General features: G+C 39.0%; 1 protein-coding gene across 1 annotated transcript in view; it reads left to right on the forward strand.

Annotated features, from left to right (window-relative positions):
- Positions 1-26,288, forward strand: part of CTR9 (CTR9 homolog, Paf1/RNA polymerase II complex component) — a 32,662-nt gene extending 6,374 nt beyond the window's left edge. Inside the window, exons 6-25 of the mRNA XM_045825569.1 lie at positions 7,094-7,242; positions 8,146-8,253; positions 13,002-13,109; positions 13,222-13,458; positions 13,677-13,766; positions 13,880-14,008; positions 14,113-14,296; positions 15,465-15,553; positions 16,469-16,654; positions 16,744-16,831; positions 17,004-17,152; positions 18,207-18,323; positions 18,491-18,636; positions 19,580-19,651; positions 20,185-20,320; positions 20,481-20,627; positions 21,049-21,206; positions 22,217-22,313; positions 22,549-22,661; positions 25,210-26,288. Of these exons, the coding sequence (XP_045681525.1) occupies positions 7,094-7,242; positions 8,146-8,253; positions 13,002-13,109; positions 13,222-13,458; positions 13,677-13,766; positions 13,880-14,008; positions 14,113-14,296; positions 15,465-15,553; positions 16,469-16,654; positions 16,744-16,831; positions 17,004-17,152; positions 18,207-18,323; positions 18,491-18,636; positions 19,580-19,651; positions 20,185-20,320; positions 20,481-20,627; positions 21,049-21,206; positions 22,217-22,313; positions 22,549-22,661; positions 25,210-25,636 (2,930 nt within the window). The 3' untranslated portion in view covers positions 25,637-26,288. The remainder of the gene's footprint in view (positions 1-7,093; positions 7,243-8,145; positions 8,254-13,001; positions 13,110-13,221; positions 13,459-13,676; positions 13,767-13,879; positions 14,009-14,112; positions 14,297-15,464; positions 15,554-16,468; positions 16,655-16,743; positions 16,832-17,003; positions 17,153-18,206; positions 18,324-18,490; positions 18,637-19,579; positions 19,652-20,184; positions 20,321-20,480; positions 20,628-21,048; positions 21,207-22,216; positions 22,314-22,548; positions 22,662-25,209) is intronic.
- Positions 26,289-26,429: the final 141 nt, after the last annotated feature.

Here is a 26,429-nt window from a genome sequence, read left to right on the forward strand (position 1 = left end):
ATATTTCCTGGGTTAAGCACTCCCCTTACATAGCATTAGCCTGGTGAACTATACTAGCTTCACCCTGGGGCCCCACCCTAGCCAACACCTTCATGGCTGGGGGCTCTGTCAGAGGCAGCCAGGCTGGTACCATGTTGCACTCCTTCCTGAAAAGCTCTTCAGAAATGCCAGTCAAGTTCATAGGGTGCCAGGGACACACAGGGAGAAACTAAGTTGTGTGACTTTAGGGCAAGGGTTGTCTTTCCACATGGCCAACAGGCACCACCTTTGCTGTGCAGAACCCTCCCTTCATGGGCCAGATCTTAACCTTCTGTAGCCTGATGAACTCTACTAGCTCCACCATGACAACTCCCTTCGAACCCCGCCCCCCACCACAAAGGCCCCAGTCAGATGGCAGCTGGCCTCATTGTACTGAGACTTTTGCTGAATGGCTCCAGACACAGTGCTGGTGCCGAGTTTGAAACTTTACTAACCTGGTAAATACCACTTGCCCTTAGCTGGTGAATAGTCACCTACTCCCTGAGGCTCTTTGAGTGGCCTTGCTAATTGGCAGCTGGATGTGGTAGTAGGTCTCAGTTTGCCTTGGGTCTTTTGTTCTCTTGCCCCAGGCCCAGTACTGGTGGCAGCCAGTCTTGGTTCACAGCTTGGATTCTTCTGTACGCACCAAGACCCAGCAGAGGCAGCCACTAACTCTGACTCAATTAATAGCTCCTAACATGTAGCTCAGGGCCAGTTACATGCAGCATCTGACATTGATTTGCACCAAGTCCCTCACAAGAGACCCCAGAAAAAACATGACAGGGGGCTGGCTTTAAATAACAACAGAGCACCAACCGATTAGTTTCACAAGTGGCACACCCAAAGGGAAATCTTGGCAGACCCCAGACCCTGCTGGGGCAAATTCCACTACGTGGGGTAAGCCCCCAAATAACAGCTCATTCACTGTAGGCATGGCCAATTCTTACAGCCAGCCTGAGGGTCAGTTGTACTCGTGGATGTGCCAACAGTGATCAAGGCTCAACTACAACAGGAGGGCACACATAACTCACAGCAGGTATACTCCTGGGGCATCCAGCCCAGGTGATCAGGGAGAATACCACTGGGTTCCACAGGACACTACTTAGGCCTCCTCTGTGAAGACTGGGAGACATAGCAGACCTACCTGATTTATAGAAACAAACACAAAGAGGCAACCTAAATGGGGAGACAAAAACATATGCCCTAAAAAGAACAGGAGACATGTCCAGAAAAAAACTAAATGAAATGGATGCAAGTGGTCTATCAGATACACAGTTCAAGATAATGGTTATAAGGATGCTCATGGAACTTATGGGAAAAGTAGATGAACTCAACTTCAACAGAGAGATAGTAAGCATAAAAAAGGACACAGAAGCCATAAAAAAGAACCAGTCAGAAATGAAGAATACAGTAACAAATGAAGAACACCCTAGAAGGAATCAATAGCAGATTAGATGAAGCGAAAAAAGAATTAAAAAAAATGAGAATTGTTCAAGGGACCTCTGGGACAACATCACATATAATAATGTTAGCATCTTTGGGGTACCAGAAGGAGAAGAGAAAGAGAAAGGGATTGAGAACCCATTTGAAGAAATTATGCCTAAAAATTTCCCTAACCTGATGAAAAAATATAAGATGTGCAAGTCCAGGAAGTGCAGAGTCCCAAACAAGATGAACCCAAACAGACCCATACCAAGACACATTATAACTGCAGTACTGACAGTTAAAGACAAAAAGAGAATCTTAAAAGTGGCAAGAGAAAGACAGGTACCTGCAACGGAGCTCCCATAAGACTGATAGCTGATTTCTCAACAGAAACTTTGTATGAAATGTTCAAAATGAGGAAAAGCAAGGACCTATAACCAAGACTACTCTACCCAGTAAAGATGACATTTAAAATTGAAGGAGACATAAAGAGCTTGATAGAACAGACAAGAAAAAAGTAAAGGAGTTCTTCACTACCAAACCAATATTATGAAAACTATTAAAGGAACTTTTATTAAGAAGAAGAAGTGGGGGAAAGGAACATAAATATGAATATTAAAATGGCAATAACTATGTACTTAACATAGTTATTGTACTTAACATGTGATATGATATGTAATATGTACTTAACATGTGATTAACAGTAATCACTTTAAGTATAACTGTAAAATGGTCCAATTAAAAGACATAGGGTAGCTGAATGGATAAGAAAACAAGACCCATATACATATGCTGCCTGCAAGAGATCCACTTCAGATTGAAAAACACAGACTGAAAGAAAAGGGATAGGAAAAAGATATGTCATGCAAATGGAAACGGAAAAAAGCTTGGGTAGCAATACTTAGCAAAATAAATTTATTTTTTTAAAGTTAACCCTTTTTTTAAAGATTTTTTTTTTATTTTTAGAGAGAAGAAGGGAGGGGGAAAGAGAGGAGAGAAACATCCATGTGTGAGAAATACATTGATTGGTTGCCTCTTGCATGCCCCTAACTGAGGACTTGGCCTGCAACGTAGGCATGGGCCCTGACCAGGAATTGAACTTGTGACCTTTGGGTTTGCAGACTGGCACTCAATCCGCTGAGTCACACCAGCCAGGGTGATATAACTCTTGTAAAAATTTATGCACCTATCATAGGAGCACCTAAACATATAAAGCAATTATTTATGGACATAAAGGGAGAGAGTGACAGTGGTATAATTAGAGTAGGGGACTTTAACACTCCAAAGACAACACTGGATAGACTTTTTAGAGCATTTCACATCTTAAAGCAGCAGAATATACATTCTTTTCAAGTACACATGGATCATTATCCAGGATGGACCACGTGTTAGGCTGCAAAGCAAGTTTCAATAAATTTAAGAAGATCAAAATCATATCTAAGCATCTTTGAACACAGTGTTAGGAAATTAGAAGTCAGTGACAAGGAAAAAAAACTGAAAAACACACTAACATGTGGAGGCTAAATAACATTGCTAAACAGTGAGTGGATTAACTGTGAGATCAAAGAAGAAATAAAAAAATTCCTTGAGACAAATGAAAATGTAAATAAAACAAACTAAAACCTATGGGACACAGTGAAAGTAGTCCTAAGGAGGAGTTCATAGCAGTCAGGATACCTCAAGAAACAGGAAAAATCTCAGCAATCTAACCTTATACCTAAAGAAACTAGAGAGAGAATATCAAACAAAGCCCCAAGTGAATAGAAGGAAAGAAATAATAAAGATCAGAGTGAAAATAAAATAGAGTCTAAAGAACATACAAAATATCAAACGAAGAGCTGGTTCTTTGAACAGAGAAGCTAAATTGATAAACCTTTAACCAGATTCGTCAAGAAAAAAGAGGACACAAATAAATGAAATCAGAAAGAAAGTGAATTGGCAACTGACACCACAGAAAAACAAAGTAGTATAAGATAGTACTACGAACAATTATATGCAATCAAGTTGGACAATCTAGAAGGAATGGATAAGTTCCTAGAAACATCCAACCTTCTAAGACTGAATCAAGGAGAAACAAATTCTGCATAGACTGATTATAACCAGTAAAACTGATTCAGTAATCAAAAAACTCCAACAAACCAAAGTCCTGGACTGGATGGGTTCACAGGTATATTTTACCTAACATTCAAAGAAGAACTAACACTTGTCTTTCTCACACTATTCTGGAAAAATCAAGAGGAAGGAAGACTCTTGAGCTCCTTTTGTGATTCCAGGTTTTGGAATGTCCTGATTCCAAAACCTGACAAAAACATTACAAAAAAGAAAATGGTAGGCCAACATCCCTGATTAACATACATGCAAAAGTCCTGAACAAAATATTAGCAAACCAGATTCAGCAACATGTTAAAGAGAGCACACACTATGATCAAGTGGGATTTATTCCTGGTATGCAAGTTTGGTTCAATATCTGGATATCAGCGTGATATACCACATAAACAAAATGAAGGATAAAAATGATATGATTGTATCAACAGATGCAGAAAATGAATTTGATAAAATCCAGCACCCATTTATGATAAAAACTCAATAAAGTGGGAATAGAGGGAACATATCTCAACATGATAAAGGCTATATATGATAAACCCACAGCTATCATACTCAACTGGGAAAAACTAAAAAATGTTTTTCTTAAGATCAGGAATAAGACAGGGATGTCCACTTTCACCACTCTTATTCAACACAGTGTTTGAAGTCCTAGCCACAACAATCAGACAAGATGAAGACGTCCAAAGAATTCTGGGTGAAGAAAAGGCATCCAAATGGAAAGGAAGAAGTAAAATTGTCATTATTTGGCAATGACATGATACTATATGGAAAGAACACTAAAGATTCTACTGAAAATTTGCTAGAACTGATAAATGAACTCAGTAAAGTAGCAGGATACAAAATAAATATTCAGAAATCAGTTGCATTTGTATACACCAATAATGAAGTATTGGAAAGAGAAACTAAGAAAACAATCCCATTTATAGTTGCACCAAGCAACAACAACAACAAAACTGTAAGTTTAACCAAGGAGATAAAAGACCTATGCTTGGAAAATTGTAAAGACATTGAAAAAGATACAAATAAATGGAAGCATCTACCATTATCAAGTATAGTAAGAATTGACCTCGTGAAAATGTCAATACTACCCAAAGCAACCTATAGGTTCACTACAATTCCTAACAAAATAGCAGTGGTGCCCTTCACAGGCCTAGAACAAATAATCCAAAAACTTAGCCCTGGCTAGGTTGCTTGGCTAGTTGGAGCATTGTCCCATATACCAAAAAGTTGCGAGTTTAATCCCTGGTTGGGGTACCTAGGGGAAGCCACTGATTGATGTTTCTCTTTTATATAGATGTTTCTCTTTCTCTCTCTAAAATCAATAAACATATCCTTGGATGAGGATTAAAATTAAATATTTATATGGAACCACAAAAGACCCTGAATAGCCACAGCAATCTTGAGAAAGAAGAACAAAGTTGGGGGTGTCACACTACCTGATATCAAAATACAAGACTGTAGTAGTCAAAACATGGTGTTGTCATAAAAACAAATACATAGGTCAGTGGAACAGAATAAAGAGTCCAGAAATAAACCCGCTTCTGTATGGACAATTAATATATGACAGAGGAAGCAAGAATATACAATGGGATAAAGACAGTAAATTAAATGGTATTAGGAAATGTGGACAGACATGCAAAAAATGAAACCACCTTATGCTATTTACAGTAAATTCAAAATGAATTAAAAACTTAAATGTAACATACATTGCAAAAAATGAAACTAGACCGCCTTCTTATACCATTTACAAGAATAAACTCAAAATGGATTAAAAACTTAAATGTAAGACTCGAAACCATAAAACTCCTAAAAGGAAATATAGGCAGTAAACTCTCTGACATTTTTCTTAGCAATATTTTTTCTGATATGTTTCCTCAGGCAAGGGAAATAAAAGAAAAAAAATAAATGGGACTTACAGTGGAATATTGGCCACAAAAATGGATGAAATCTTACCATCCATTTTTGCCATTTGCCAAATCTTACCATTTGCAACAGCATGGATGGACCTATCAGTATATTATGCTAAGTGAAATAAGTCAGACAGAAAGGCAAATACCATATGGTTTCAGTTATATGTGAACTCGAAAGATCAAAATAAATGAACAAACAAAATAGAAACAAACTCATAGATACAGAAAACAAAACTGATAGTTGCCAGAGGGGAGGGAGGCTGGGACACTAGGTGAAGAGGTGAAGGGATTAAGAAGTACAAATTGGCAGTTGACTTTAGTGACAGGGATGTAAAGCACAGCACAGGGAGTACAGTCAATAATGTAATAACTATGTATAGTGCCAGGTGGGCAGTAGACTTATCAGGGTGATCACTTGGCAAGTTATGTAAATGTCTACTACTGTGCTGTACACCTGAAACTAATATAATATTTAATGTCAGCTTAATTGAAAAGTAAAAATTTTTGAAATAAATTATTTTTAAAAATTTTATTTATTTTTAGAGAGAGGGAAAAGGAGGGAGAAAGAGAGGAAGAGAATCATCAGCATTCAATAGAAACATCAATTGGTTGCCTCTCTCACACCCCGAACCAGAGACCTGGTCTGTAACGCAGGCATATGCCCTGACTGGAAATTGAACCAGCAACCATTCTGTTTGCCCACTGAGTCATGGTGGTCAGGGCAAAAAATAGAAAGATTTTTTAAATGTTTTCAGAAGAAGAAGGTATCAGGCAGTGTCAAATTTTGATGTTAGGCAAAGTAAAATAGGGATTAAGAATTGATCATTGGATTTTGCAGCATACAAATTAGTGACCTTGATAAGAGCAGTTCTACTGGAATGGTGGGGGTGAGACCTCAGAGTGGATTCAAGAAAAAAATTGAAGGAAGGGAATTAGAGGTAGCAAGTGTAGATAGATCTCAAGTTTTGCTATTAAGGGAAGAATACGAAAGGGGAGGGTTGACAACTGGAAAGGGAAATGGAATCAAGAAAGGATTTTTTTTTAAGGTGGGCAGATGTTTGTCAGGATGACCTAGTAGAGAAGGGAAATTTGATGATGAAGGAAAAATAGGGGAGGGTTGCTGGAGCAGTATCCTTAAATAGACAAGAAGGGGTAGGATCTAAGGACCAGAGGAGAGGTTCCATAGGTAAGCACATGCGTTTCAGCATGGCTTTGAAATTGGGTAGCGCGTATAAGTACAGCTGTGAAGGGAATGGTAGTATGTGCATGTAGTTTGTCACACTATTTAAGGTCTTAAGAAAATTTTTTGTTCTCTATTTTAAAACTGCTCTTCAAAAATTAGGGTATTGAAGGTCCAGTGTAGCCAGGAGTGTTGGAAGACAAGAAAAATACCTGTGTTATAGGTGTTTTGTTCTATGGTGATAAGGGTGTATCCATGAAGCAGGGTCAGGTTTAGGGAGACAAGAGTAGTGACCTTCAGTGAAATCAAGTTTATGATATACTACAAGATTCATAATGTAGTTATACTGAGGTTAATTTTGGGATTTTTGTAACTCATAATGGAGGATGTTTAAGCATAGCATTTAAAAAAATTTAAATCCTAAAAATGCTCTAGTTTGATTTTATTTTTTTAGCGGAAGTTCGTTTAGGAATGGGCCATTGCTTTGTGAAACTTAACAAATTAGAGAAAGCTCGTCTCGCATTCAGCAGAGCACTGGAACTCAACTCCAAATGTGTGGGAGCATTGGTTGGACTGGCCGTTCTAGAGCTCAACAATAAAGAGGTATGTGAGTGAAATAACCCTGGCTGATTTGTCAGGCTCACGGTCCCTTATCTAAAACTCTTGAGGCCAGCGTGTTTTAGACATCAAGATTTCAGGTTACAGAAGTGTAATGTGATGCCTGCACTGCATAACGTAGAACACTCAGTTATTAGGACATAAGCCCAATGCAAACTTATATTTTTGTGGCAAAATGAGTGACTGTTCACACTAATAGGAAACTTGACCCACAATTCAGGTAAAGTTTGCCACCAAGTGATCTTGCTCCAAGATTACAAAAAAAAAACTTATTTATTAGAGAGTTTTGGATTTCAGAATCTCAGATAGGGGATTGTAGAATGTGTATCAGTTTGGGATGCTTTCTATTGCAAGTAACAAATAAAAAGCACACATTATAGCGACTTAGTATACTACACCAGCTAAACTTGGATTTGGTACCCCAGTGTCATCAAACCCAGGGTTTTTCTCTCCTCCCTTAATACATGGCCTTTCCTCCTCATGCCTGTCACTTCATAGTTGCAAGATAGCTGCCACATCTCCAGGCATTTCATTATATCAGCCTTATAAGGAAGAAGGAAAGGGAGAGAATAAAGGGCTTCTTCTTAAAGAAGTTCTGTCCTATATTGAGGATGAAGCTCTCCATCATGCTTCCCCTGCACGCAATTGCCTAGACAGGGTTTCCAGTGGAGGTGCTTATGCAATTAATTTTAAGAAAACTGAATTCTCAGAATTTAACTCACTATTTGAAATGTTTTATTCCTGGTGAGGGTCAACTAAAACAAGAGCTATATTTTGGTACTGAACTTAGATTTGTTTAACCTTATTTCTTCAGACTATAAAGAAAACAGAAAAAGTCTAATTAAGTAATATTTTGACTCAACCCTGTCATCATTGTTTTTCTTTCAGGCTGATTCCATCAAAAATGGGGTCCAGCTTCTTTCCAGAGCCTATACGATTGATCCTAGCAACCCTATGGTATTGAACCACTTGGCAAATCACTTTTTCTTCAAAAAGGTAGGAGAAGTCATTTCTCAAATTCTTCACATTAAAAAAAATTTTTTTTCAATGCAGAGACACAGACAGCAGTATGACTGTTACCAGAGGGAAAGGGGTTGGGGGGACAGTGGAGGATAAAAGGGTCAACTATATGGCAACGGGAGGAGATTTGACGATGGCTGATAAACATACAATGTAATATACAGGTGATATATTATAGAATTCTCACTTGAAACCTATATAATTTTATTAACCAATGTCACCCCAGTACATTTAATTTAAAAAAAAGGAAAATTTAATTTTCATTTGGCATTCCATATTGTATTAGTTTCAGGTGTACAGCAGAGTGGTTAGACATTTGTATACCTTACAAAATGAGTCTCGTATCCACCTGACACTATACATAGTTATTACAACATCATTGACTATATTCCATATGCTGTACTTTACATCTTACGTCTCCATGACGATTTTGCAGCTGCAATTTGTACTTCCTAATCCTGTCACCTTTTTCACCCAGCTCCCCAGGGCGCCTCCCACCTGATGACCATTAGCTGTTTTTCTGTACCTATGAGTTTATTTCTGTTTTGTTTGTTCATTTGTTTTTTAGATTATACATATAAGTGAAATCTAAACGGTATTTGTTTTTTTTCTGTCTGACTTTTTTCACTTAGCATAATACCCTCAAGGTTCATCCATGTTGTTGCAAATGGTATGATTTTATTTTTTAGGGCCAAGTGATATTCCATTGCATATATGCCACACATCTTCTTAATCCAATTGTCTATTGGTGGACACTTAAATTGCTTTCATATCTTGGCTGTTGTAAATAAGGCTGTAATGAACATAGGGGTGCAAATATTTTTTCACATTAGTGTTTTGGATTTCTTCAGATAAATATTCAGAAGTAGGATTGCTGGGTCGTATGTAATTCTATTTTAATTTTTTGAGGAACCTTCATGCTGTTTTCCATAGTAGTTTCTTCAAATTAGAATTTGTATCTGGGGGTGGGTACATTTGTTCATTTACTTGTTTATTTATTTAACATTTATTGACTGTTTATATGGTACCCAACTGTGATAGGGGTGTAGAGGTCAGTATGACATGGTTTCTGCATTCAAGGAGTTTAGTTTTGTAGAAAACTGACATGTGAAGTAATGTAAATGGAACACAAAAGGTCTTTTACCCTACCATGGTAGAGAACTGAAAGAAGTGATCACCCGGTTAAAAGAAGGTTTTTACCAAGAAGGAAAATCTCCTAAACTAGGTTTTTACGAGGAGGTCACTAGGAAGCTGAAAGAGGAAAGGTGCAGATCTGTGAATAGTCCTAGGAGTTCAGTACGTAACTGCGTAAGTGTATAGTGGGCTCATGATAGGTGATGCACGGGATCGAGAGTGGGGCGTTTGTGTAATATAAGGAGCTCATACATCCTTATGTAGGCAACAAAGAGTCGTTGAAACTTTTGCATATTAATTATGATACAGTTTTTTTTATTTTAATCATTGTTCAAGTACAGTTTTCTTCCCTTTACTCCCAGTCCAGCCCACCCACCCAACCCTCCCCTCCTCCCTCCCATTACCACCCTCCCCCTAGTTTTTGTCCATGTGTCCTTTAAATTTGTTCCTGTAAACCCTTCCCATTCTCCCTTGAAATTCCCTCTTCTCCCCCTTCTAGTCACTGTCAGCCTGTCCTCTATTTTCAGTGTCTTTGGCTATACCTTGCTTGTTTCCCTGTTTTGTTGCTTAGGTTCCTGTTAAAGGCGAGAATTATGATACAATTTTTAAAGTTACCACTAAGACTATAGAAACAGTAGTATTTTAGGTTTCTTAAGTACTAAAATCAAGATTTCATTGGCAAAGTTATACCATAAGCATGAAAGTTTAATCTGCCATGTAGAATCCAGGTACTAAAGTACGCTAAGAACTTTAAACTAGTTAAATAGCAATTTAGGTAAAAGTTTACAAAACTGTATCGATCCTCATTAGTACATACTGTGTTACTGTTATTGTTGCTATTAATAGGCATTCAGTGCTCGCTAAATGCCAAACATTGTTAAAAGTGCATTCCATCCCAGCCAGGGTACATTCCTGGGTTGCAGGCCATAACCCCCAGCAACCGCACATTGATGTTTCTCTCTCTCTCTCTCTCTCTCTCTCTCTCTCTCTCTCTCCCTCCCTTCCTTCTCTAAAAAATAAATAAAATATTTTAAAAAAAAGTGCATTCCATTAATTTATGTCATATTCACAACAATGCTTTGAAGTGTAGGGTAGCATTATCCCCATTTAATGGATGAATAATTGAGACAGTTAATAACCTAAGGTCACACAGCTATTAACCATGATGCTTTACTTCCTCTGGCTATGGAAGCATACTCTGCTTTCATAATGAATTATTAATTAAGCTTTATGCCATCATTGTAATGGTACTAAAAGGCAACTATTTAGGGAGAAGATGGAAATGTATCTTATAAACAAATGAAGTATACTGTTTAATATAAAACAATTACACATTAGTTTGGTTTTTACTCCGAAAAACAAAGGATAGATTCTAAATATTTGAGTGCATATCTAATAATCAGTGCTCTCAGCTGTTAGGACAGCTTCCTTGAACCAAAAGAGAATTATTCAGTTTTTCATCTTCATTGCTAGTCACCCTCCACTGCTGAAGATAAAGAATTGCTTGTATTTGACCCTGGCCCGGTAACCCAGTGGGTTGGAACATCTTCCTGTACACCAAAAAGTTGTGGGTTCAATCCCCAGTCAGGGCATGTACAGGAGGCAACTGGTTGATGTTTCTCTCTCTCTCTCTCCTCCCACCCCCTCTCCCTCTCTCCCACCTCCCTCTCCCTTTCTCTTAAAACAAAAAATCAATTAAACCATATTCTCAGATGAGGACTTAAAAAAATTGTTTGTGTTTAACACAGTCAGTATATACATAACCTCTTAGATTTCCTAAGTAAAATAGGTAAATTAAGCCAGTCCCAGTGTTACTGGATCCTTGATCTGTGATCAGCACTGTGCAAGGTGATGTGAGGTCATCTTGCATTGAATGTATTTCTTGAAGGTTTACAGAACATATTAACATATGTTTTCTCAGTTTGTCATTTTAGCAGCCCTAGGAGGTAGGCAAGCTATTTCTATTTTCCTTTCTATAGATAAGAAAATAGAGGCTCTGCAAAGTAAAATAGTATCACTTGCCAAAATTTACTCAGGTAGCAGATAGCAAAGTTGAGATGTCATCTTTTACTTCTCTGCCCATCACACTACATTGCCCCCCATACAGAAGGATAATTCAGCTGGGAAGAAAAGGTATTATTAATTAACATCCCAGACATGTCAATAATTGAATGGTAAAGTGGGTTTGGAGATGAGAGCTACTATGACTCCTGGAGTAGTTAACACAGACTTCCAGGAAGAGCTGAGACTTGAGCCTGATCTTTTGATTGGAAAGAGAAACAGCTAGAATACAAAGTGGATTACGGACAAAAATTGGGGGGTGGGGGCGGGCTAAGAAAGAGAAGTATCAGTTGTGCAAAAAAAGATATGAATGAGGATTTAAAATAGAATCTTATCTTTAATAGTTCAAATGGAACTATTTTATTCTCTAAAAGTGTGTCATGAGTCATGGATTAATAAAAATAGGAAAATTATAGTAGATTCCATAGCAAGACAAACATTTAGCCCATACCCTCATTTCAGTTGAACAATAAATGTATAAATTTAGTTAAAAAACTATATAACATAATAAAGTGTGGCATTTGAATCACTTGGTTCAAATTCAGGCATCACCATTATATAGTTATGTGGCTTTGGAGGAATAAATTAGCTTCCTTAAACTTTAATTTTCTCATTTGTAAAGCAGTAATAATACTTTGTAGCATTTGAGGGATGGTAGTTAGAATTAATGTAATATGCACATTAAGTGCTTATCTAATAGGAAGCACTCAGATACTGTTAAAGACTATAATCATTATCATTACTAATGTTTAAAAAAGTCAGCACTGGCCATTGATCAAACAAAAGCTGTACTTAGACCAGATTTCTAGTTGAATGGATAAAATACATTTCTATTAAAAGCAAAAGGTTGTTTTCCTATCCCCGAAGCAGAAACTCTGACTCTGGGACTCTAAGGAGATTAGTCGGATAATCCAAATGAAAGTTGGCTCTCTCAGGAAGATCATGACCGTGCATTCAAATAGAGCTGAATTCAAATCCAACTCAGGCAGTGGCTATTCTTCTGTGATACAACATTTCCTCGGAGTCAGAAACACCTGAATTCAGATTCTAACTTTCACTTGAGACAGCACACTTTATCTCTTTAAGCCTCCACTTCCCCATCAATAAAAGGGTAATAACGACAATCATTGCAGGGTTTTGGATATACTTGGAACTAATGTAAGTATCATACCCAGTGTTGGCTTGGCATTTAGTGGTTCTCAATAATTTCTAACTGCTCCCATTCCTGTTAATAAGGGACTGAGCCTCTGTTAGGTCTCCTTATCCCAAAAACAGGGCTGATCACTGCAAAGGATCATTGTAGGGATTTAACAAAGGAATAGATATAAGGGGCAAAAGTTAAATGCTGGGTAAATGTTAGTTCTTGCCCGCTCCAAATTTATCAGCAGGGGAAATGAGAAAAATGATTAGTAATTCTGGATACGGAGCTGTTATTGTTAATTCAGTTAACATTTTGAAAGAAGCCTTGGAGTTGAGACTGTTAGAGTTGTCTAAGTCCATTCAACTGAGTTCTGACCCTCCTTGTTCAGGATTATAGTAAAGTCCAGCACCTGGCCCTGCATGCGTTCCATAACACAGAGGTGGAGGCCATGCAAGCCGAGAGTTGCTACCAGCTGGCTAGGTCATTCCATGTTCAGGTAAGATCATTGTCAGCCTTCTCTAAATGTCTAATCCTTTTTGTTTTATAGCTTTCAAGTCTTTGAACATCTTTGTATGTATTGTTGGTCTTGTTTGATTTCATTTGTTCAGGAAGATTATGACCAAGCTTTCCAGTACTACTATCAAGCCACACAGTTTGCCTCATCCTCTTTTGTGCTGCCATTTTTTGGTTTGGGACAAATGTACATTTATCGAGGTGACAAAGAAAATGCATCTCAGTGCTTTGAGAAAGTTTTGAAAGCTTATCCTAATAATTATGAAACTATGAAAATTCTTGGCTCTCTCTATGCTGCCTCAGAAGATCAAGAAAAACGAGATATTGCCAAGGTACTTTTAAAAACATCTTTCTGTTAGCTATTCCTACCTAGACTCATTCCTTATTTCTTGTTATTGCTAGTGGAGATATGATGAAAGTGGTTCGGTTAGCCCAGCTAGCTTCAATTGAAATAACAGTTGACTTATTAAACAGGGTGGAGTAGCCACCACTTTCTACTCTGACAGCTCGTGGTTGGAATGCTTTAGCTTAATGAGCTCTTTTTCCCCAGGGCCATTTGAAGAAGGTCACAGAACAGTATCCTGATGATGTTGAAGCTTGGATCGAATTGGCACAAATCTTAGAACAGACTGATATCCAGGTATTTCAGCAATGTTTTTCATCTCTTGCCCAATATGTTTTTTGTAAGCCTGGTGCCCTGTGTGTCTCTCTTACTTTCACTTATACCTTATTCTGTCCACCTTGAAACTCCAGGGTGCCCTTTCAGCCTATGGAACAGCAACACGAATCCTTCAGGAAAAAGTACAGGCTGATGTCCCCCCAGAGATTCTGAATAATGTGGGTGCCCTCCATTTTAGACTTGGAAATCTAGGAGAGGCAAAGGTAGGAAAATATAAATTCCCATCTGTTGTGCTATTAAGTTGAATGCACATGTTTTTAGATGTGTCAGCTAAGTCCTTGAACAAAATAATTTTCTTTTCTTACAGAAATATTTTTTGGCATCATTGGATCGGGCAAAGGCAGAAGCTGAGCATGATGAACATTATTATAATGCCATTTCTGTTACAACGTCATACAATTTAGCCAGGCTGTATGAGGCGATGTGTGAATTCCATGAAGCAGAAAAACTTTATAAAAACATCTTACGAGAACACCCTAACTATGTTGACTGTAAGAATTTAAAACTTTCTTAATGTACTAAAATTTTCACAACAGCAACAAAAATATAGCCTAAAAAAAATCTTTCTTAGAACCAATAGTAAAAAGTTTTGAAGGTTATCATGTCCCCTTTTCTTTAAGTCAAATTTGTGGTCCAAAAAAAAAGATGCAGCTTTACTTAAATTTATGCTAGAAACTAAAACAACTAAAAATTAATTAGACCATACTTCATAGGTATAGCTACCTCAAGTGGGTGAGCTACCTTTATTAGATGTTTAACAACTCCTTGGTGACGGATTTATTTACCTTTATGATGGTCCTGCTTTCATATCATATATATATTTGCAGTATTTATAGTATGACAAAGAGCAGTGGTTTTTTTTTCTTGAACTAATTGTTACTAAAAATGTTCCACCATGAATTTTTACAACCTAAACATTGTACAGTTTGGAAAGTTTTTAATTAAAAATTGTTTAATTTAACAATTACTGTACTTCCCTTACTGTACTTCCCTTGAAAGAATCTAAAACTGGTGTATTGACTCAGGTCAAATATGGAGCTATAAACTTGGCCCTTGATGTGATGCAATAGATGCAATCATAAATAAGAGTTTAGTCAAATGCCAGACTGAACTTGAATTGATTTGATAGGTAGTAGTAAGCCATGGCTGGTTTCTTGAGGAGTGACATTTTCTGGAGAAAATAACTTACATTTGTTTGGCATTTTTTTATTATTATTTGTGTGAAAAAGCCATAGTTAGAGCCCAGGTTTTCTGACAATCTTGAGTAGTCCATGTACTTTGCCATATGACAAGCAGATTTTTAAGAAAAAGTAACTTGACAGTGCTATGCATCAGAGAGAAATCAGAAACAGAATAGCCCTAAGCTTTTAAAAAATGTAGCTTGAGATGAGGACTGGGAAGAGGGTGCTAGCATTGGGAATGGAATGGAAGACATGCATCTGAGATTTCAAACAGTAAGACTTGATGGTGACTGAGTTCCCTTAACTTGTTAGGTTATTAATTTTTATGTTGATGCTTAGTATTTTTTCACCTGTGGGGCTTTTCTCTGTTCAGTGTATGAATGTATTAACAAAAACAATTGTGTCAAAAGTATGACTTTAAAATTATGGCCTTTATAGTTAATATTTTAAACAAAAACTCTTAAATGTATATTTTCAGGCTATCTGCGCCTAGGAGCCATGGCTAGAGATAAAGGAAACTTTTATGAGGCTTCAGATTGGTTTAAGGAAGCTCTTCAGATCAATCAGGTTGGTAATATTAACTCTTAGGTTTGAAAAACAAACACCATATGATCTCACTTATAAGAGGAATCCAATGAACAAAGTAGAATAGAACCAGAGGCATGGGAATGTGGAACAGACTGACAGCAGCCAGAGGGGAGGGAGATAATGGTAAAAAGAGGGGAAGGGGTGAGTCAAAGAACATGTATGAAGGACCCATGGACAATGGTATGGGGACTGCCCATGGTGGGATGGGGTGCTGGGTGGAGGGAGGCAAAGGGAGAAAAGTTGGGACAACTGTAATAGCCTAAACAAGAAAATATTTTTAAACAGAAAAATAATTATTTTATCTTTTCCCTCTCAGTAAATCAGTTTTTCCTTTTAATGGCTATCCTATTTCTAATATCTTGGCATCTCCCTGTTTTTTTTTTTTTTCTTCATTTGCTTGTTAAAGATATGAAAGAATACAGAATGCATTCATACTTTTTGATTATTACAGTAAGAAATAGGTTTCAATGGGGGGGTTGACTGAGTGGGTGGGTATGGGGCAGGGGAGAGCAATGGGGGAAAAGGGGGGACAACTGTAACTGAACAGTAAATAAAAGAAGTAGGTTTCACATCACAGCTTAGTACATGCACATGTGTGTGTATAAACAACTGAAATGAAAGGTTTGCAAACCATTGTGTGCTCCTGCCATGTGAATGACACTGATATTTTTATTGTATCCCACTCTATTGCATTACTTTTGATGATAATTACACACAAAATTGATTTTACCCATCTCAACCCATCTCAACTAACCCATCTCAACTCTCAGTTTGAAAAACACTTGTAAATAAATGTAGCTTGTAAACCTCTTCAGTAATCAGCTATTGTGGAAAGATGATTGGTTTCTGATTCCAAATTACATATTTCGCTTCTTTTCCTGTGTGTGTTTCCAGGACCATCCAGACGCTTGGTCTTTGATTGGTAATCTTCATTTGGCGAAGCAAGAATGGGGTCCAGGCCAGAAGAAATTTGAGAGGATATTGAAACAACCGTCTACACAGAGCGACACTTACTCCATGTTGGCCCTGGGCAATGTCTGGCTCCAAACTTTGCATCAGCCCACTCGAGATCGAGAAAAGGTAATTTCTTCTTGTCTCTTTAACACAATACTGATACTCGTTTTATTCTTGTTTGAACTTTTTAAATAATGTTCGGGGTTTTTTAAAAGGAAAAGCGTCATCAAGATCGTGCTCTGGCCATCTACAAGCAAGTACTCAGAAATGATGCAAAGAATCTGTATGCTGCTAATGGAATAGGTGACTATAAGCATTGGGTATCCATAATTTGTGAAATGAATGCTTTTGGAGGAATGTTTGTAGATCAGTATTTTCCCTTAAATATAATGAAGTCAGTTGTTTTCAAATAGGACTTTTGTTTTTCTGGCCACAATTAGAAAACTCTTCACTGTGAACCTTTTTCTAACTTTAGGAGCTGTTTTGGCCCACAAAGGATATTTCCGTGAGGCTCGTGATGTATTTGCCCAAGTAAGAGAAGCAACAGCAGATATCAGTGATGTGTGGTTGAACCTAGCACACATATATGTGGAGCAGAAGCAATATATCAGTGCTGTTCAGATGGTAATGCTTTATCTTTCAAGATATTTGTATATCTTGTTCATTGTTGAGCAGATGTTTTCTTAACCATTCTGGCCCTGTCATGGAGTGATATGCTATCTCTTATTTACTATGTCTATTCAGATGTTTATTAATATATAATGTTAAGGCTTGTCTTTGGTGTTCAGAGATATGGGTCCTGGGTCCATCAGTAATTACCTCATATTTGCTGAGTGCTTAAACTTGGAGTAAAAGAGTCATACTACTATAAAAAGTTAAAAGACTTTTGGGCTCTATGGGAAATATTAGGGTCAGAAAAAGCAAGTTTCTTACTGAAGGTAGATGAGTTACTTTTTTCTAAGAAAGGTAGATATTATTACTGTATTATAGAATATTAAGAAAGGCACAAGTCACAAGGGCTTACAGGACCCAGGTTCCATATGATAGTCTCAGAGTTGTATTTTTGCAGGGAAGCCTTCCTGAGCTGCCCAATGATAATGTGGCCTTTTAAAATGCAAGTTAGTTACTAGTGATATTCAAGGGGGAACTGTCTAATGAAAAAGAGCTTTCCTATGCAAGATATGTTCCATAGTCAAACAGTGACATGTTCATGGTAGAATTAACACGAGTATTGCTATATTATTGGTTTTACCAAAAAGTTAATAGCCAGAAGTATGAAGCTTCTCATGCCCTTTGCCAGGAGGTTCCACCAATCCTTAAAAGAAGTGGTAGAGAGTATAACCCAAAGGAGCTAGGTATATGACTTCCAATAAGTTGTCAATAGCTGATTCTAGATAGTATTGCCTAAAGATGAAAACAGCCTTCCAATATGCTTATCCTTTCTATGTTGGTCCAAATTTCAAATGGAAAGACTGTTGTAAGTAATTTTCCTTTTGATCAGATTTTTCTGTTGTGAAAATGTATCCTAGTGAATATTAAAAATCATTCTGATTCTTTGAAATCAACCATTCAGAGGATAAAATACTTTTTCATATAACTTGAATTGCTTGAAATTTTATTACAAAATAACAATATCATTTAATCCTTGCTGTGTTTTTAACTTTGTCCTTTATTGTAGTACGAAAACTGCCTCAGAAAGTTCTATAAGCACCAGAACACTGAAGTTGTGCTCTATCTGGCCCGAGCCCTCTTCAAGTGCGGCAAGCTGCAGGAATGCAAACAGACTTTGCTGAAGGTAGAAGAATTCATTATTTTTCACATTTAATTCTGTGCTCTATTACATATATCTTCTGTTCTGATTTATGCACATACTTATGTTCACATACTTGCCACTCTATTTGACTAAAATCCTTTTCATGTCATTAGATCATACGCAGTATTCACCTTGTTTTTTATTTATAGGCTAGACATGTGGCACCCAGTGATACAGTTCTTATGTTTAATGTGGCTTTGGTCCTACAAAGATTAGCTACCTCTGTCCTGAAAGATGAGAAGAGTAATCTGAAGGAAGTACTTAATGCTGTGAAAGAACTGGAACTTGCACATAGGTAAAGATTTTGTAGAAACAACCTTTGAAGTGTTTTCTTTCTTTAGATTCATGTGTCTCAAACGGTGCCAAATACCACTTGCCTCGGGAATCTATTAGAAAAAGGGAATCCCGAAAGGGAATCTATTTTAATCATTCCCTTGATTTTTAAATGAGCAGATAGTTGCCACCAGGTGGCGCCAAACCATAGCGAGGATCCTGCCAGATTTGGATTGAGGATCCCCACTCTAAAAAGTGGCTGGCTGGTTTTGCAAGTTTGCCCTATATTTTTCATTAACCTGACAATCATATGACCCAGCATTTTACAAACTCAAAACTTTTAGATTCCACTTTTGTTGGTGTTATTTGTTATGCCACTGTATCTTTTTATGTGATACTAATTTTCATTGAGCTAAGATTAAGGCCTTCCCTCTTAAATAATGAATAGGTTTATTCAGCTTAAAATTGATATAATTTTATAGTAATTCTGTGTGTAGTTAAATTAAAACCTGACGTCTCTTCAGGCATTGTCCAACCTTATTTGAAATCTTGTTTAAGTGTTACTTGCCTTACTTGGTAGATTGTAAGTGCTTTTATGGCCTGAACCTCCTAACCTCCATGCTGACATATTTAGTAAATTTAGTGTTTAGTAAATATTCATTGCTTGAACTGGTTTTTGGTTATTTGTTGATTTACTGGTAAAACTAAATGTAACTTGGCTTTTCTTAATGAACTTGTTTTTTATTAAACAGATTGAGTGGCATATTGATGAGAGTCTTTTTTTTAAGTGAGTTGCATATATAATTTTCCTATTGAGATGCTAGCCCTTCATGTATTAAATATGTGCACGTAAGTCAGTTAATATATAAGCCTTTCTCAGACTATTTCTGTACAACAGATAACAAATCTAAAGGGCCCATTTCATTAAAAATTTTTTAAGTATTTTATCTTTTCATTTTCTCTAGATACTTCAGTTACTTGAGTAAAGTGGGAGATAAAATGAGATTTGATTTGGCCCTTGCTGCCACAGAAGCCAGGTAATTACTGTTTGTGAACGGTGACTTGGGGTGAGGCAGTGGTAGCGGTGGGGGCTGGGAGAGGGACACAGTGGTGCGTGGGGTCCTGGTGTCCCGGGGGTCAGTCTTTCTCACTCCTCGCTCAGACATCCAGCCTGGACCGAGGCTTTCTGCAAAGGGTTCCTTCAGGGTTCTTTTCAGATTATTTAGGAAATTACATCAGCTGTGTCACCAGAATCAAGATACGATTATTGACTTTTTGAGTCACGTGTGAAGATAATATTGAAAACCATATAGCTTTGCTTTGGGCAGACATCTTTAATTTGGGAACAACATTGTTGACATTGTTGACATTGTTGACATTGTTGACATTTGGGAACAACATTGTCGTATAGAAATGAAGTTAATTTTGCTAACTAACACTTCCCATAGATATCAGCTAATGATCCTGCTTCAGACTTTTTAGTGTGAATAAGGAAAACAGATGCTCTTAGTTTCTGAACAGAAAGTACACTGGCTGCATTCATGTTTCTCTGCAATCTGAAATGTTCTAGGCAGTGCTCTGACTTACTGAGCCAGGCTCAGTACCATGTGGCTCGGGCACGCAAACAGGATGAAGAAGAGAGGGAGTTACGGGCCAAACAAGAGCAAGAAAAAGAACTGCTAAGGCAAAAACTTCTTAAAGAACAGGTATTCATTTTCTCTTCACATATGCGAGAATGAAAGGATTACGGTATGTGTGAACATATGCTTTGCGTGGTGAAAGAAAGAAGACCTGACAGTGGTCATGATCTGTGTCATGATGAGAACACTTTGGTGAGGGTTTTTTCCTACCCTTTTTTTCTCATAGGAAGAGAAACGTCTCAAAGAGAAGGAAGAGCAAAAGAAACTTTTAGAACAGCGGGCCCAGTACGTTGAGAAGACCAAAAACATTCTTATGTTTACTGGAGAGACTGAAGCAACAAAAGAAAAGAAACGAGGTGGAGGTGGTGGGCGGGTAAGAGACGCCTCCCGCTGACACTGTGGGCCCCAGGCCCTGTCTTTGACTTTCAGAAATGAAGACAGAAATGATGATATTTGCTCTGTGCTTAGTCCTTAGCTAAAGACAGTCTTTGAGGATGGATGCTTTAAATGGCATCTAGTGTTTAGAAATGCGTTTCAGTGTTAGCTCAGTGCATTTTACCTTGTGGGCACCTAAGTATTATAGTTGATGATTTTTAACTTTTGAGACATTTATCCTAATTAAAAGTCTTTAAAATATGGGCCTCAGCGAGCACCTCTTCCATGTGACTTGGTATATAATAAGATCCTCCATTTGTCACATGGCTGAGAGGATATGGCCTCTTTCTACACCTTAGAATTCCAGCCACATTCCATCAGACAGGAAAGAGCTGACTGTAGTCTTATTTCGATTTCAGCGTTCTAAGAAGGGAGGAGAGTTTGATGAATTTGTCAATGATGACTCTGATGAAGACCTGCCAATATCCAAAAAGAAGAAAAGAAGAAAGGGCAGTGGTAGTGAGCAAGAGGGCGAAGAAGAGGAGGGTGGTGAGAGAAAGAAGAAGAAGAGGAGAAGGTATCATTAATGTGTCATAAATAGCCTTATAAAGGTGTCAGAAGACCTTTCATTTTCTGAACCTTGCTTATATTTAGAACTTGCAAATGCTTGAAAATCACTTGCTCTTTCAGACAGTAAAGCCCTGTGATATCCCTCTTCCTACTTTAATCTTAAGATAGACCCCACTACAAAGTCCCCTGCACAATGGAATCACCATGCATCTCCACAGCTTTCCTTCTGAGAGTTAGAATAATTGTGTTTCTCGTGTCTTTAAAACTGTAATATTTATTGGAAGAGGTGTGCAAGTTAGAGTGAGAAAATCCGATCTGTCCATACTGCCGGTCCATGTTCGATTCTACCGTGAGTCACTACAGTGTTTCCTCTCTGTACTGGTAGCAGTGACACCCACTTCATGGATTTGCTGGATGTTTGCAAAGTGAATTATGTGAAAGAAGGACCTTTTAATCCTCCCAGTGCCATCCACCATTAAGATAAGTGGTGCCCTGCCCATCTTTCACCTGGAAGTGCCCATAAGCTGTTCCCGTCCCCATGGTGTTTCCCTGTCCAGGAACCTGCAGTGGGGTGCCCTTCCTGGACCTGTTCTTCCCAACAGGACGGCTATACTTGGGAAAGAACCTGATGAATTCATTTAAATACAAACCTGTAGAACTGAAGCTAATAGGATACCTGCAAAGAGTAGTTGGGAAGGAAGAAAGAGGAGGTGATGTTGAGGTCTGAAACCTGGGCCTTTTCTCACATCCTTGTGTCACTCTGCCAAATGCAAGGTTCAGACTTATTTTTGATTAGTGAGAGGGCTCACAAGTGCATTAGCAGACGTTGCTTAAATACATAGGTTTTGCAGACCCCTGACCCACGTGGAGCACAGTAAGTTATGACTTCTGTTACGGGTGAGGGCAGCACCTGTAAAGGATGTTCAGAAGGAATAACATTTTGATGGCAGGTAGCCTTAGACTTTATATGTATAAATGAATCTTGACAAAACTTTGTCTTGGTGTTCACTACTTAAGACCTCCAAAGGGAGAAGAAGGATCTGATGATGAAGACACAGAAAATGGCCCCAAACCGAAAAAGCGTCGTCCACCAAGATCTGAGAAGAAGAAGGCGGTACGTTTATAATACCGTGGGGTTTTTGTCCCCTACATGCAGTCTTTTGTGACTACATAAAAGATTGTATGCACTAGAATACCTTCTTTCCCTGCAGTTTCTTCAAACACAGATTCTGTTTTTGAAATTTATTTGTTGCTGTTTGATTGTATCCTCATAGGGCACACCCAACTGAATAAGCTGTTCTGACACGAGAGTCTTGACTAATCTGCTGCGTTTGATCTTCTTTCTTTAGCCCAAGCCAGAACGTCTGCCTCCTTCGATGAAGGGAAAAATAAAATCCAAAGCCATAATATCATCGAGTGATGATTCTTCAGATGAAGATAAGCTTAAGATTGCTGATGAAGGGTAGGAAATTTTTCCTTGGTACATTCTTCGAGTGGAAGATAACCAGAGTATTCCAGGGATGGTGCCTACAGGCACTCAGAATGGTCCAGCGTCTGACACACTGTAGTAGGCTGGTCCGAACCCCTGGTAATAGAGTTGTTTATTTTTATACCAAAAAGGATGGGAAAACACAAAAATCCACATGTGGTGTGTGCCCAGTCACACTTCACCGAGTCTGTGCTATGAGGCCTAAAGCTCTGACGAAGTTGTTGTCTGAAATGAAAAACCATGTCGGTGGGGTCTGTGCGGGCCGCGTGTGCTGAGCTCTGCCCGTGGCAGGTTCAGGCGTGCTTTCCTCACTGAGGAGCAAGAAATCGTGTGACTGTGTTGAAGGCACGAGCACAGAGTCAGGAAACTAATTTTAAAAATGCAGCTTGTTTAAGTAATAAAAACAAAAGGCTGGAAGGGAATGAAGGCGGGAAGGAGGGAGGGAGGGAGGGAATGAAATGTGAGTGGTCACTGCCAAAATGTCTTCTCATCTTAGAATCTTTTAGTTGGAAGAAACCTTCACAGCCACCTTATTGCAACCCTGTGATTTTGTCCCCCTGTATGTACCCTAAGGAAGAAACCCTATTTTGTAACCTTATTTCTTTGTGAATATTACCTGAAGGCTTCTGCATGGCATTCTCTTAAACATATTATTTTGCTACACTCTCGTTGACTGGCTAAAAGTGTTATGAGAAGCCTGATCCTGGTCACGTGGAGCCAGGAACTTGCTTGACGCTCTCCTCCCGTGTTGAGCAGGGGTGACTCAGCCCTGCCTGCTTTGTATAGGGCTCACCCTCAACTGCTTGCCCAGTACTCTCCTCGCAGCCCACCAGTGCCGTAATATTTGATTTTACTTGTCCTGAGCTTGCCCATCAAGCTCGCGGTGCCCCCTATTTGGAATCTTAAGAATAGGACTCATAGTGCTATACTACACCCTGTCCTGAAGGCCATCATTTCACTCACTCATCCAACAGACAGTTGAACAACTGTTGTAGGAGGTAGTGTGCTAAGGGCTTGGGGTAAAGAGGAAAAAGACATAGGCCCTGCCTCCGAGGAATGTATGCTTTAGCAGCAGTGGAGAATCACAGATAAACTAAAAAACATACTATAGCAGGTTAAGTGCTTTCATTTAGATTTTGCATTTATTTTTCTCCAGGGACCATCTAATCTGGAGTTGGTCTGGTGGGGGAGTTGTAAGAGGTGTCTTTGTGAAAGAGAGGCTCTTTGAGTTGAGTGTTACAGAAAGAGTAGAGAGCCCTGGTTAGTTAGAGGTGAAGCAGAAGTGAGAGGTTAGCACGCTGCGGGGCTCGGGTGTGGTGAGAGGCTGGCCGCAGGGTGGAGCTCTCTGGGGAGCCATCTAAAGGCTTGCAGTTCCCCTTTTCTCCTAAGGTGCCGGCTGACACACGGTGAGGTTGCTTTCCGCTGCAGCACTGTATGCCCTTGCCCAGTGTTGCCCTGGTCTGTTGGTTAGAGGTGTGTGGGATCAGAGCAGTGAAATGTGTGGGTGTAGAATGGACATTGTTAATACGTGCAGCCAGAAAGGTCCAGTGTGACAGCCTGAGCTGCTGCAGAACCTACACCTGAGGCCAAGGCCAAGTGGATTTGAGCCACTTGCACCAGTTAAACTTTGTCCTGACATTTGTGAAGTCCTTGCTTATTTGGCCAGATGGAATGGAGTCAATTGTATCCCAGGGGGTCCACTGGCCTTTAGTGTGTAAACATAATGACTATATAGTGTCCTCTTAGTCACTCTTCGTTTTCTCTCAGAGTGAACTGAGGTACGTAATGTGTGTGTGGGTTTCAGAAGAAAGTCATATATTTACCCCCTCACCCTTCTCAGACTGAACCCTCCAGGATTCAATATTCCTTTCTTGGAATATCTGTCTTAGGAACCAAAACTGAAGAACATGCTGGAGGAGAAGTATGTCTTCCTCTCCAAAGCTTGGGGGGCGAGTGGTTAAAGGAATATTCTTTCCTCCAGAGCATCCGGGAAGCCAGCATTCCCTGGGTGCCACCAGCACTTCAGGTGTAAGCACAAGTAGTACCTTCCTTCAGTCTAGTGACTGCGAAGCAGAGCGGGGCTCAGAGCAGAGGGGAGCGTGAGCCGGTCCACCTAGCTTCCACAGCCAAGTGAGATCCTGGGTTTCACCTTTGCTGCTATGCATTTGTTTATGAAAGTAAATGAAAAAATCCCTTCTTTTTCATAATTTTATATATAAAATTGATAAATGCTTCGTTCTCTTGAAAGATACCTAATAAAGCCTAGTGAGAATTGCCCTTCACTGTTTGTGTTATAGGTAAAGAGCCTTATTCTTTTTTCATTTTAATCCTTTTTTATTGTGAACTATATCATATTTATTTTAAAAAGCACACAAAACAGATATCACAGAATGCACACTGAGGTCAAGAAAGAGAACGTCCAGCGCCCTTATTTCTTACAAGCACGTTCTCTGCTTGTCGAGTTCAGAGTTCTCCGTGGGCCGGAGCCCTGGCGTCTAACCAGTGTCCGTCTTTTCGCCAGACACCCCCGCAACAGCAACAGCAACAGCGACTCGGACGAGGGCGAACCGCGGAAGAAACGAGCCTCTTCGGAGAGCGATTCAGATGACAACCAGAACAAGTCTGGCAGCGAGGCCGGCAGTCCCCCGACGCCCCGGCGACAGGGGTCGGATGAGGATTCGGACAGTGACCAGGCGTCCAGGAAGAGGAGGCCTTCGGGTTCCGAGCAGTCCGACAACGAGTCGCTGCAGTCCGCGCGAAGCCGCTCCGGGGCCTCTGAGGCCGACTCCCGCCCGGCCTCTCCGAGCGCTGAGTCAGACCGAGAGTCGGAGAGAGGGTCTGATAACGAGGGCTCTGGGCCCGGCTCTGGGAACGAGTCAGAGCCAGAGGGGTCCAACAATGAGGCCTCAGACCGGGGCTCAGAACACGGGTCAGACGACAGTGACTAGGCTGTATTTCATACGTAAGTCTCATCTCTGGAGGAAACTTTTTTAATATATGAAAGCTGTGATTTAAAAAACGTTTCAAATGTTTAGTCAAACAGTTGTGAAATTTTTCCTAAGGCAGTTTTTTTTCCTATCCGTTTGTATATTACTGAGCCCCCATGAGACATTTCCTGTGCTAGAATCCAATATTTGAATCTCTTGTGCAGATGAAGAATGTGACTCTTCTTCATTATGGTACAGTTCCACCTATCATATGTGAAAACTGCAGTAAAAATAAACCCAGCTGCTAAATCATTCCTACAAAGGTTTGAAACTGTGGCAAAGTCTCAACTTCTTTGTGTATTAGGCAGCATCCAGTTTTGACTTTCGTTGCAATCTTTTACCAAGTGGTGCAAGAAACTTGGCATTAATGTCTGTGTACCATTTTAATCTTAGGTTGAGAGAATTTTATTTTCTGGAGGAAGCAGTATCTACTGTATAATTGTACCAAAGTACAAATGAAAGGAAGGTTTCCTTCAGTAGTGTAATACTGCAGCCATGTAGATAAAATCACAAGTATATACTTCGTTAGGTTGAATAAAATGTAGAAAAATGCTTTTCTGTTAGTAGAATGCAAAGAGCTACCTAAGCTACATAATAAAGTTCTTTTACCAACTTTTATGGGTAACTGTGCCTTTTTTTTTCCCTCAGTACATTTGTATATGAAAATTTAGCATAAATAAACGAAGTAAATATTTGGAAGAACCTGAACTATGCTGAAGGTTGTTTACTCAAAACATTTGTAATTCTTTGTAGA

This window comes from Phyllostomus hastatus, unplaced genomic scaffold (genome assembly GCF_019186645.2).
Source record: "Phyllostomus hastatus isolate PE091 unplaced genomic scaffold, TTU_PhHast_1.1 phas_scaffold_585, whole genome shotgun sequence".
Classification (NCBI taxonomy): Eukaryota; Metazoa; Chordata; class Mammalia; order Chiroptera; family Phyllostomidae; genus Phyllostomus; species Phyllostomus hastatus.